Here is a 13,644-nt window from a genome sequence, read left to right on the forward strand (position 1 = left end):
CCCTCACCGGTCCAAAACAGAGCGATCTGCAACTTTAAGATCAAGTTTTATTCAGGTACAATTTCTCCCTCCTTTGTGAGGACAGATCTGCACGTCCCCCCCCCCCAACAGCTAGCAATCCAACACAGTCCAGTAGAGCCTGAGCGGTGGGTGTTGCCTTCTGACACACTTCCGGTGATGTCAGGGTGTGTGGCATATGCAAATAAGTTATGCTAATGAGTTATGCTAATAAGCACCTGCACCTCTTTTTCTACGAAATGACCCCTGTTTACTGGCATGGCACTGTCTTCTGGACTTTGGTACCAGAAGCTGCAATTAGTCAGGTGATTAAAAGTTGTGACTACTTGTCTTAGACTTCAGCTTTGTTTAGCTTGTAGTATTCACACGTATTAAATCTGAACATCATTTCGCTGAAAAGCTCTAAACTGGTTCATAAATTCAAACCAATTTTTACACGTGTGGGATGAACGAAATCTGCTTTTAGACTTCATTTCAGGGTGATGTTTTAAGACTGTAGAGAATAGCAGCCAAACCCTCAAAACAAACAAACAAACAAACAAACAAAAACAGTTGTGCATTCCCTGGGCTTATCTGACTAAGCTCTAGGACAAAGTTTGAGTCCAGTGGCATCTTTAAGACCAACAAAGTTTTTATTCATGGTATAAACTTTTGTGTGCAAGCACTCTTCCTCAAATACAATGAGATGGAAATTACCAATCCATATATAAAGGTAGAGGATGAGCAGTAAATTAGTATACAGCATAATGAAGATGTTTAAAAGAGTCAATGACCAAACAGGAATAACAAGCTTACTTTATATGGTCACCAATTATTTCGGTTTAATTCCAGCGGGAAACATAGACCGATTCCTCACAAGCAGCTGTGCTGCCCTCGCTCTTCCATTTGCCCCGGTTGCATTGGTCAATCTCACACTTTGCTGCGTGGCCGCATTTTGACCCACCTCCCCCCCAATTTCCCCCGTGTCTTCTCAATCTAAAAAAACAAGGATCCTTAATTGTGGAATGTTAAAGAGTAATTAATTGAGACCCTGCCATTACACTCCATTCATCTGCTTTCAAGCTCTAGGAAACTTTTCAACCCAATAGCCATTGGCTCCCCACTCTCCACTCATATTTCCTTGACCTTTTTAAATGTGGGGAAAACAAAAAAAAGATTGAAGGCAGATGAGCCTTCTTTGCAACTGGTCATGATACAAAGGTAAAGGTACTCTAGTGGCTGTAAGGTTTCTCCCTCACTGCTTACCTCCCTACTGTTGAAAGGCCAGGAGAAAAAACAGCACATGCAGTACTATAATACTCTTCCTCTAGGTGGGATGACTGCCACAGGGGCATTCCAACTTAAAGAGACAAGCAATGGGGGGGGGGGAGGCTGAAGAGGGTAGACGTAGTTATGAAGTTCTTGGTGGAGAAAAGGATGGGTTGGAGCAATCTGCAACTTACCTATTCATCTGAGGACAGTTGACTATTGCAAAACCAACAATATTTATACAATCATACTGGAGGTTTTGCAAAAAGTGTGTTTTATGACAGAAAGAGCGGTCAGTTACCTTGCATCCAACTCTTCCTTACATGATACAAGGAGCAGCCTACAATCAGCACTCTGATTTCCCAAGAAATAAATAAAAATAAAATCAACTGCTAGGCCCACAATAGTTCTCTCTCATCTACCTTTTTTAGACGGCCTCTCCGATAACGGCAGCATCCGGTACACTCTGAATGCATTGTTTCCTTTTTTAATGCTTTTGTCTTTGACTTCTTCAATATCAGGCAAGGAGTTCATTGCACATCGGAAATTTGCCTTCCATGTCTTTGGATCTGCTTTGTCAACGCCTGGTTGGTACTTCCCTAAGACAGAAGAAAACAAACTCAAGGAGAATGTTCTGACAGGAAATGTCATGCCAAGGCTTCATTGTAGTGGAAAACATCATGTAAGACAATGAAGCAAATAAAGGCAAAACTAGACAGTCGGAACTGTGAAAAAAGATTACAAGATTCAGGGAGATCATTCTAATAAAGACATTAACTCTTTTATATCACAAAGATAAGGCACTGTTGGCATAATCTACCACAATTGTTCTTACACAAATTCAACCAAAAACCGTATGCTATTCATTTATAAAATAAATCCACCTTGTTATTTATTTTGAAACCTGACTAAAACTGTTAAATAGTCAGTAGGCATCATTTTATGAGGAAACTTCACTGTGAACTGGGCTAAAAGTCAAGCATGTAAGTAACTATTCGCTTAAGTAGCTGTGACAAACAGAAATTAACTCCAGGCAAGTGCTTTCTTAGACACTCTAATTCGCAGGACATGCCCAGCCTTCTACAAATAAATGTGACCCAGAGTCACAGGAAAAGACAATAATGCTAGGAAAAGAAGAAGACTGAACATGAGATGGATTGACTCTATAAAGGAAGCCGTGGCTGTCAGTTTGCAAGATCTGAGCGAGGCTATTAAGGATAGGATGTTTTGGAGGACATTAATTCACAGGGTCGCCATAAGTCAGAAGTGACCTGACAGCACCTGGTGCACACACTGCATAAAGCTGAGTGAGCTTTTGGTGTACATGCATCAGGTTCTGTGACACCAAAGGCCTCCTGCTTTGTTTTGCAAACTTCTTATGCCTTATCAGAACTTGGAAACTGCAAGTGACTCAAAGCCAGTCTTTTCTCTGCTGATTAAGTTCTAGAATTCATATCCTTGGAAGGAACGTCTCTCGCCTATGATTGCTTTTCTCTTGTTCCTCCTGCAGCATTGGGAATTGCATGAGTACTGCAAAAAGGTTCATGATTACTTATGGTGATTATTAACGCACTGCAGCTGCATGGAACAACTTTTGTATGCAATTTACTGCAAAACTTTCAACTGCAAACTGCTCAGGGTTGAGCAGTTAATAGGAAAGGCTATATGTTAAAAGTCCTCTATTACTTAGTTTCCTTGGACCAAGTGCTAGACCGAGAAAACAGCTTCCAGGGTTGATCCTCACTCTGGAGGGGAAGGCATTCTCCTTCAACAGCCCTCCTGCATATTTCTCTGTTGCAACTGGGTGCCAGTTATGTTCGCCAATGGAAATATGTGGAAAAGCCCAACCATGTCACTGTGCTCATGAACTTATTGTATGTTCCTTTGTTGAGGAGAAGAATGCCCCTCTGAAGTTACTTCAGGGTAGAAAGAAAATGTCAGGATTTTTAAGGATTGGTATTTATTGTTGTTGTTGTTGTTGTTGTTGTTATTATTATTATTATTATTATTTGGGATGATAGTTTTTCTTTGAAAAACTTGTGTAATGCCAGAATTCCATAACTCTGGTTTGTAAAAATCTGAGATTTTTTTTAAAGCCATGTTTAAAATCCGCATCTATGTGGGCAGGGTGACTAGTAAAATGTTCAGTACACAAGTAATTTTTGTGGACTTCTCTGAAAGGCTGCTGTATATAGACACAGATGCAACAATGAACAGCCACTTTTGCATTTTGGAGTTCCAGGCACTGATTCACAGAAATGGTTGAAGGTCACTGTGAGTCGCCCATAAATGGGGGGGGGAGGAGAGAAACCCTGGCTAGTTCACAGGTGTAAATTGACCCTGTGTTACAAATCAAATGCTGTGATTATTGGTGTGAAGCAGCAAACTGGAGTCCTTTTAATATCAAAGCACTGGCTTGGATCTACAGGAAGATTTCCGCACGTCCTAGGGTTCCTGCGCATGTATAAGTGTGGAAACCCCCACCACCATATTAGTCCATTGTGCTAAATTTATCATAGTGCTTCCCAAACTGTTTTTCTGTTTGCATGAGATGTTCTGCCAATGATTTCTTGGCACGATAATATATAGGGAGGAAAGCGCTTGGTGTTGCTCAGGATCTTATGCAAGCAGAACTATACTAATTAGGTTTATGTTTCTGCCTGCACACCCCTGGATCCAAACCTTTACAACAGTTAAGCTGAGGTACTCTGAAATTTACTGCATTTAACCCATCATCAGAGAGCAGGCACTGGGTCACCTTTTGATGCGCATATGACTCTTTTGCGGTCACAAGGCTTCCCTATGCCTTTGAATGGAGAAAACCGGGCAAACAGATATGTGTGAGGAACTGTCCCTTCCAGTGGAAAAAGATCCAAGAGCTCCATGCACTAACTGCACTGCATATGGGAGGCAGGATCAGGGTGATAATGTGAAAAAGCAAACTAGAAAATAGTATTACAAGAACAGAAGAAACATTACACAAAAAAAACCTAACCTGTGTGAATGGCCCAGTTTCTAAATAAAGGTGCATCTTTTTCAACATCCCACCCATGCCTTGCAGCATGCATCCAAGGAATCTGAAAAATCTTCTTTTCCTGCAAAAGGAAACAAATGGGAATTGTCAACTATTATTAACCTGCAGATTGTCTTAAACAGTCTGAAGGCGCATGACCTATGCTGAAGCTAATCAGGTCTGCATCTGGCCAGTGCTTGGCTGGGAAGCTACAGGGACTTCCTGGTAGACGGCCTTGAGATCATTGATGGGAAAAAAGGCAAGAGATCAAAGTAGCAAATCAACAAGCAACAACATTCATTTTCAGTTGCACAACCTGCAAATACTTTTTTGTCACTTCCTGGCTTTCTGGTTCAGTAACGTTTTCCCACTGAACAGAAATCAATCACTGAACGTCTGTTGATTTTACTGAGATTGGGGTGGGAATGGGGGGAGATTAACAGTGTAGTCCTAAATGGAGTTGCACCTTTCTAAATTCATTGAAGTCATTAATTCATTAATGCTTGAAAATATTCATATGTCCCATTATGGCTTAAAACTAAAACATCCCCAATTGCCTAAAATAAGACATGCATGCATTCACACATATTTCAATCAAGGTACTATTGGTTGTACATTACTCAGATTATAAAGGAAACATTTCTGATTAGTTGTTGATTATTCGGGCTGTATGGCTGTGGTCTTGGCATTGTAGTACCTGATGTTTCGCCAGCAGCTGTGACTGGCATCCTCAGAGGTATAACACTGAAAGATGGAGTACTCTCTGTGTCAATGTGAGAAATAGAATGGTAGGCAGGTAATTTATATCTACTTAGGAAGGTGGGGTAGGGCTGACATTATCTTATAGGAGTTTTCCATGCTGTGACATGCTAGGAGGTTCTTTTGCATATGGATTGGCTGTTGAAATTCTAATCTTATCTGTAGTGCTGTTGTAAGATGTAGAGCATTTAGTGTTTTTTTAGGACTGGAAATCATGCCGTTTATTTTTAAACTCTCTTCTTTCCTGTTGAAATTGAGTTTATGTTTATGAATTTCAATGGCTTTCCTGTGTAATCTGACATGGTAATTGGATGTGTTGTCCGGCATTTCAGTGTCTTGAAATAAGATATTGTGTCCTGTTTGAGTTAGGCTATGTTCAGCCACTGCTGATTTTTCAGGTTGGCCAAGCCTGCAATGTCTTTCATGTCCTTTTATTTTTGTCTAGATGCTAGGCTGTGTGGTCCCGATTTAAACCTGTCCACAATTGCAGGGTATGCGGTATACTCCTACAGAAGTGAAGGGGTCTCTTCTGTCTTTCACTGATTGTAGCACCTGTTGTATTTTTCTGGTGGGTCTTAATACTGTTTGTAGGTTGTGTTTTTTCATAAGTTTTCCCATCTGATCAGTGATTCCTTTGATATATGGCAAAAACACTTTTCCTGTAGGAGACTGTTCTTCTTCAGCAAAAGACACGGAAACTCCTACAAGAAAATGACTCAGCCCTACCTCACCTTCCTGAGTAGATATAAATTAAAAGGTAAAGGTAAAGGTTCCCTTGCTCGAAAGCCAGTCGAATCCGACTCTAGGGTTGCGGTGCTCATCTCCGTTTCAAAGCTGAAGAGCCAGCGCTGTCCGAAGACGTTTCCGTGGTCATGTGGCCGGCATGACTAAACACCAAGGCGCACGGAACGCTGTTACCTTCCCACCAAAGTGGTACCTATTTATCTACTTGCAATTTCTTGCTTTCGAACTAGAGATGGAAGCTCACTCCATCATGCAGCACCCGGGTCTCGAACTGCTGCAGTTCACAGCCTGCAGTTCAGTGTCTTAACCACTTGAGCCACCACAGCTCCTAGATATAAATCACCTGCCTACAATTTTTCTTCTCACATTGACACAGAGAGTACTCCATCTTTCCATGTTATACCTCTGAGGATGCCAGTCATAGCTGCTGACAAAACATCAGGTACTACAATGCCAAGACCACGGCCATACAGCTCAGAAAATCTACAACAACTAATGCAGTCTGGCTATGAAAGCCTTCAATAAAACATTTCTAATGTTTGTGGCATTTTTATTTCTGAAGTCCATATTATTTGCCTAGATCCCTTTGGGATGAAAATACACATGTCTGAGACACTGGCTATAAGTTGCTCTGAGTGCACATAAATATAAAATTTATAAAATATAACATTTAATAATATAAAGTTTGCCTAATATAAAGTTTAGAACATCCCAGAAAGCCTTGCAAAGTAGCATCCAAACCCCATAAAGAACCACTATTTGAAAACCTAGACATGCCTTACCTCATTTAGCCATTTGAGACCTGGGATTTTGTTTGAGTTTATTTGTTCCTCTAGCCATGGCCGCATCCTCATCCTCTCCACTGGCATTTTGACCTTGATAGAAGAGAAAGCACAGATAAATGATCTCCTGGTTAGACGATTAGATCTGTTTCTCTTTAATGGCAACATTCCACATCAAACTGTAGGGTTGCCAGGTCTGGGTTGAAAAATGCCTGGAGACTTTGGGGGTGGATCCAGGAGAGGGTGGGGTTTGGGGAGGGGAGGGGCCTCAGCATGGTACAATGCCATAGAGTCCACCCTTCAAAGCAGCCATTTTCTCCAGGGGTGCTGATCTCTGTCAGCTGGAGATCAGTTGTAAAAGCAGGAGCTCTCCAGGCCCCACCTGGAGGCTGGCAACCCTATCAAACTGACACCTCTGGTAACAAAGGACCAGCTCATTCACAGAAATAGCCCACCAAAGATGATGGCAATGAAAGTCTTCCCATTTGGCTAAACTCTGGTGCAGGGAAGTAATCTTTAGAACAGAGGTCCCCCAACCCTTTTGAGCCTGAGGATACCTTTGGAATTCTGCCATAGGGAGGTGGACGCAATCACAAAATGGCGGCCACAGGAGGTAGAGCCCACCACAAAACATCAGGGAATGAGGTTATACATAAATCTTATAGCAAGTCTTCAACATTTCAGACAGAAGGTCTGCTTAACAGCATGCCTTTTTAAATGAAAATATTATTTAAAAATATTTTCTTACATATGCACAGTTTACCTTCAATCGCACAATGAAGATCCTTGTGCTGTGGTGGCAGTTGCTGCCAAAATAAGTTTTAAAAAACCTGCACAGCCAATCAGATCTCCAATGGCAAATTACAAGCCCTTCTTGGCAGAAGTTGCATTGGCCCTGCACACTTTTTAAAAACACTTGGTGGGTTCTAGAAGTACCCACACCTTTCGGGAGGAGCTCTCCAAAGTCCTGAGGGAGAACTAGTAAAAATCAGTGCAACCTTATATATGAGGTACTGGTATTGTTTCTTTTACCAAAAAAACCCCCAAAACATTGCCCATGGGTATTGCGTGAGTACAGTCAATTATTTCCCTAAAATTTCAGCTAAGGCTACACCCATGTCAAAATTAAAAGTTAAGCCCTTTAAAGTCCATTGATTCCAATGGGAGGGGTATGCATATGCTTTACACTCTTGGCAGCAGAATTCAACAGTGCTTCAACAGTACTTCAATGTGCATTTATTGGGAGATGGGTTTTATTACAGTGGGTTTTTTAGTCTGATGTGTTTTACTGTTGGAATAGCTCCTATTTTTCAGGCTGTTATTTTAGTCTGCTATGTAAAGGGTTGGGCTAATGTTTTTAGAAGTTGGCGTTTTAAGTTTTTTAGCTAGTCTGCAACTTTAATATGTTGTAGGCTGCCTTGATTACAAGTTTTCTAGAGAGACAGGATATACATATTTGAAATAAATGTCTTTACATTCAGTGGGATTTACTTCTGAATAAACCTGCCGAATATCAGGCTGTAATCAAGTGCACTGTTAATTAGGGATGCACTGAACCCACTGGGATTATTTTCAGTAAACATTATAGGAGCAATTTGTAAAGCACTTTAGACTTTGAGCTAGATTGCTCCCGGCTGCTTTTATTCTTTGTTTACACTACGGAAAGGAGGAAGTCATACATTATATGTGTTATACTATATACCATAAGGCTGGACAATAAGAAAATAATGCTATAAAGTAATGCAGAAGTAAAAAGAAGGCAGTGTTATTTTAGGCAGCATATAGCACATGTAAATGTTTTCATGAATCAGGAATGCACTAGCCTTTAAGTGGATGTTATGTCATCTTTCAAGAATACAGTAAAGCATGCTATGCAGGTGAGATCACAGCTAAATACAGAACTGAATTCAGGGTAAATCAACAATTATACCTGCTTATTCTACAGTGCATACCAAACAACAATAAAGTCCCTGGGGAATCACTAAACTGTGTTATCCTTGCTTGGTCAACATATTGCCGCAAAGAAAAGAAACCAGCCACTTAATAGGCCATTGCACTATATAAAACTATCCAAAGAATTCTGATCTTCATGATTAGATTTAGCTTGCCATGGCATTCACCATTTCCATATTTTCTAGTGATTTAGGTCAACGGTTTCAAAGTGACTACTGCTGAAGATGGAAAATTATAAGAATGCTTTCCTGCAAGTAAGACCCACTGAATAGAATGAAGAGAAACATCACAGTCACATATTAAGAAACAGAACCAAAGCAGAAGCCATAATGAACATCAAAAATACTTTTGGAGGAAAAAAGAGAGATGCGAAGAACCCAGGACACTGTAGACACACTCCTATAAACTTACAGGACTAAGAGAGGAAAGGTCAGAAGTAGGGATGCCAGCCTCCAGGTGGGACCTGGGGATCCTCCAGAATTATAGATGCTTTGAAGGGTGAACTCTATGGGACTGTACCCCACTGAGGTCCCTGTCCTCCCCAAGCTCCACCCCAAAATCTCTAAGAGTTTTCCAACATGGAGCTGGCGACCTTACCCTCCCCCACCCCACACCAGTGGCCGGGTGGGATGAGACCTGGCAGCCCTAGCCAGAAGGAAGAGTTTTTAATGAACATGTTGATCCTACCATACAAAAATCATACAAGATAGGGACTTAAATCTGATAAATATTACAGCCAATGAATGAGATCCAACATGCTTTTCTGAGAGCAACCAGTCCACTTGGTCTAACAAAAAAAGCCTATGCTGGGGAACATGGACATATATACAAAAGCCATGTGGAACTGAGGTATTAAGAAGGGGGAAACAGGAAAGATGGAGTGAAAAAACAGCTGCATCCACCTCTGTTATATAAATTATAATGTATTTGATTTGTAGTGACTGTGGGAAACAAAAAAGGGAACTCCCACTGTGTGTAAGTCAAATGAAGACCATGGAAGCTCACTTTTAAAAATGGCTCTTTTTGCCCTCTGTATTACTTCTGTCTCCTCCCATACCATCCAGCCCACCAGTTGATCCTCAAGCCCTGCTCTCTGTGCCCTCACCTTCAGAGGTGAGGCGGGTGGTGTGACTACAGACAGGGCATTTTCTGTGGTGACACCTCACCTTTGGAATGCCCTCCCCTTTGAGGCCCGCCTGGCATCCACCATGCTTTCTTTTAAACACCAGGCTAAAACACATCCTTTTACCAAGACTCTTAATTAGGGGTTTCATCTTATCAGCCTTTTAACAGTCTATTCTGTCTTATGGACAGTTTTTATTTTTCTTATGTTTAACGGCTTGATTTTTAATGGCTTGGTTTGTTTTTTTTTAAATACTGTGGCTTTAAACTGTAAACCACCTCATGCAGGATTCTACAAATATTCTAAATAAATAATTCTGTATTACATGAACAAAGTTCACATTAGGTATGTATCAAAATACCTGCGTGCCATTTGTCTCCTGTATCACCAGTCTCCAAGCACCTTACAAACTTAAAACCACAATCCTAAATTCCAGTACATCAAGATCAACTACTAATTATCCAGCAAATATCACTGAGATCTCTGGACATCACTGAGGTCTCAAATGCTCAAATGAACAACTACCACCCCTTCTAGAGCAAGCAGTCATTCTTTGGGAAAATACTCCAGCCCCCAACACCTTCCAAGCCAAAGTCCAGTGGCTTCCTGAGCCACAGCCCAAAATGGACACCTGACCTGGATAGCCCAGGCTAGCCCGATCTTGTCAGATCTCGGAAGCTAAGCAGGGTCAGCCCTGGCTAGTATTTGGTGACTGCCGAGGAATACCAGAGGCAAGCAATGGCAAACCACCTCTGAAATGTCTCTTGCCTTAAAAACAAGTCTAGCTTGCCACCTAGTGGGGCATAATGCTAAAAGAGCTAGAACTTCTGGCTGCCAGACAATCTTAGGATCTCTTGGCTATACTAAACACACTGCCATACGATAATTATTATTAGTCCAATTTGGGGGCGGGGGGGCTCCTCAGCCCCAGCCAAGTTACAGCTTTGGGCTGTCATGGTAATACAAAGCACTGTGGAGGCAGAAGACAGAAGGTGGTCCTGGCCACTTCCTCCAGGGTGCTACAGAATGCCGCCGCCACAGGGATAAGACCTCTAGGACTGGTGGCAAGACTTACGGGAAGTGCTCCCCTCCCCCGAAAGTGGGGCAACTACAGTTCTGCAGATGAAACTAGAGCAACTGGGGCTTAGAAAGGCTAAGGAGATAAGCAGTCTCTCCCTTCCCAGCCAACAGCTCTTTTATACCCTTCCCTAGGCTGGAGCAGGAGCAACAGAAACTTTGCAGGCCAGGAGGTCAACAGCCTTTTCCTTCACTGTTCCAGGCAGCAGCTCCTTTGTACTTCCTTGCAATACTACTTGAAATGGAATATTCAGGGATCATGTGCCTCATATGTGTTGTCACAGCTTGGAATTGTCAGGGTATCTGCCAACATATTAAAGCTGCTGCTGGCACAAGAGGCTCGTCTCCCCATAGGCACCTGGTCTGGCAGGACTATAGAGATAACTGACATGATTGCTGGTGAGCTGTGCAGAAAGCCACTCCAAACATCATTACTGGCGATAGAGAAGATGAATCGCCCAAAGGTTCATTAAGAAGTTAGATCATCCAGAAGTTCATCCCAGAGTTCAGCAGACAGGAGCGTATGACAGGGCCTTCTCAGAAGTGGCACTGAAACCCTGGAAGTTCCTCTCATGGAAAGTACATTTGTCCCAGTCCCTTCTGAATTTTAGGAGGCAGGTGAAGACCATTGTCCTTCCAAGCGCATTTGGGTTGGCTGAATGGCGACAGTGCCTGTTATGTTCGGTTGATACTGGATGATCCCATGGATGCAAGATTTTGGTTTATAATGGCTTCCGATTTGGTTTGGATTTTATTTGTTTTTGCTTGTTCGTTTTTTTTTACTCTGATCTGTATTTCTCTATTCTTGCTGCAAGTTACAGCGCAGTCCTAACTTTACAGAAGTCAATGGGCCTGATTAATTTCCTGATGGAAAAGAAACTTCGGTATGACTAGAAGTTGGGATATACAATTTTAAAATAAATATTAATAGCGTTTACTACTGGGAAACTTGTCAGCAACATTCAAGCATCAAGTTTTACATGTGCAATGGCCACTTGGCACCTTACCAGAATATACTTGCAATTGCCACAGTGGTACACTGTGTTCCATGCTGCATTGCATCATAGTGATTGCATACACAGCTCTCTCCCCACTATTCAGGCCAGGAAAGAGGGAGATGAAGGGCAGGCAAGTGGAACTGATGAAGACAGTGGTCATTTTTACTACTGCCTGTGGCCTGTGTACCAACCCAAAGAGAGATAGAAAGAAAAAGCTGGCTTCTGAGGTCCACTGCATTCTTTAATGGGCATGAAGAAAAACAGGCTTTTGACTGTCAACACAGGTGACCAACCCACGTTTATTACCCTACATGTACTGATTGGTCACAGGGTAAATTAGCACTCTTCCTTCTCGCCCAATCAAGAGCCACTAGGAAGGAAGAATGCCCAATCCCTTGGCTACTGACTGTAGCTCAGGGAACTCTGCAATTTGAGACAAACCCTTTGTACAAAAGATTCCACTGTTTTTCCAAGCATCTTCATGACAGCCGAAATGTAATACTAGAAGTAGCCCTGACACATGCAAATAAATTAGGAACCCAATACCTGAGTTAAGTAACAGAAATAGAAGCTTCTGTTATCCCTCAGTGCCAGGAGCCCCAGAATTTCCCTGAAAGGCAAGGAGGGGTTAAGAGAAAAGCCTGTTGCACGGTCTACTGGCATTCCCAAGATCTATCCCTCCAAAAAGGCTTACAGTGCCATCCTAAGCAAAGGTGCCTCTTTTTAAGCCCACTGACTTCCGTCAAGTTAGAAAGGTATAACTGTAGATGTCCATGAAATGGTGCCTTCCATGAGCCCCAGCAAAACAAGCCAGCCTTTTTCTATCAAGATGCACAAGCAGGATGCTCACCCAAGAAACGCTATTACAGTTTACAAAATGTAGAGCCCTTTTTGGCACATTCTAGATCAGGGGTCCACGACCTTTTTGAGCCTCTGGAATTCTGACACAGCATGGTGCGCACAGCAGCAAAACGGCTGCCGCAGGAGGCAGAGCCAGCCACAAGAAGATTGCCACAACTTAACATCAGTAACAGTAACACAGTGCAGACCCCTGTGCTGTGGTGGCAGCTGCCGCCAAAGCAACATAAACCTGCACAGCCAAACATATTTCCAAAAGTTAATCAAAAGCTTTCCTGGACAAAAGCCCTACCTGGCCCTCCCACCTCCTCAAAACACTTGGCAAGGGCCAGCAAAGTTGTCAGAACAAGTGAAAGTTCTTGCTGCTAGTTTCTGTCAACTGTAAAGTCTCAAACTCTGGTTGGGGTGAGCGGGCTGAATGATACAAAACCTCTGGAAAGGCAGCACCAAGTTCCAATGGAAGAGAGGATCCTGAGACAAAGCTAAGTATGCCTCTCTTGCCAGTTGAGTTCTGGCCATTAAGCTGCTAGTGCATCCAAGGCAAAACCCCAAGAGAGTCCTGGTGTCAGACAGCAGGTGAGGATAAAATCCCAGAGAGGGGAAGGAGGCTGTGGTAGCCATAACTGTGTCCTTCCACAATCTGTTATCAAGCTTCACCTTGCAGGCCCCACCTTTTCTATGTTTATACCCTTCCCACTCTGGCAAAAACTGTCTTTGCATGTGCACTTGGCTGTGTACAAAGGTGCTCTTTCTGTGCACAAAGATCTCCATATTGTTTGCCTGCAGAACAGACAGTAAAGGGTGGCAGAAGAGAGGGGGCTGAGTTCATCAATTTCAGGACATACGGCCTCAAGCTGCCCCCACCCTCAGTCCCTGCAGCACACAGAAGCAACATCCAGAAACTGTGGGTTTCTACTGCTGCTGAACTTTAAGCAACGGAGCTCTTATTCAGCCATCTGTCCAGGAAATACAAGTAATTACAGTTGGGTGTGTGGAGTACAAATGTACATGCAAATTTACTATGTGGCGTTCTCATTACAGTCAGGCTGCAATGCAGTTGCCTCACTCTTT

At 42.5% G+C, this 13,644-nt stretch overlaps 1 protein-coding gene across 3 annotated transcripts in view; it reads right to left on the reverse strand.

Moving 5' to 3' along the window:
• IRF2 (interferon regulatory factor 2) overlaps nucleotides 1-13,644 on the reverse strand; it is a 55,798-nt gene that overhangs the window by 8,681 nt on the left and 33,473 nt on the right. For all 3 annotated transcript variants that reach the window (XM_015417402.1, XM_015417405.1, XM_015417404.1), the window contains exons 2-4: nucleotides 6,565-6,657; nucleotides 4,262-4,361; nucleotides 1,689-1,865 (exon numbers count right to left, since the gene is read on the reverse strand). In XM_015417402.1, coding sequence (XP_015272888.1) covers nucleotides 1,689-1,865; nucleotides 4,262-4,361; nucleotides 6,565-6,651 — 364 coding nt within the window. In that variant the 5' untranslated portion in view covers nucleotides 6,652-6,657. The remainder of the gene's footprint in view (nucleotides 1-1,688; nucleotides 1,866-4,261; nucleotides 4,362-6,564; nucleotides 6,658-13,644) is intronic.

This window comes from Gekko japonicus, unplaced genomic scaffold (genome assembly GCF_001447785.1).
Source record: "Gekko japonicus isolate JY-2015 unplaced genomic scaffold, Gekko_japonicus_V1.1 scaffold2473, whole genome shotgun sequence".
In the NCBI taxonomy this organism is placed as follows: domain Eukaryota; kingdom Metazoa; phylum Chordata; class Lepidosauria; order Squamata; family Gekkonidae; genus Gekko; species Gekko japonicus.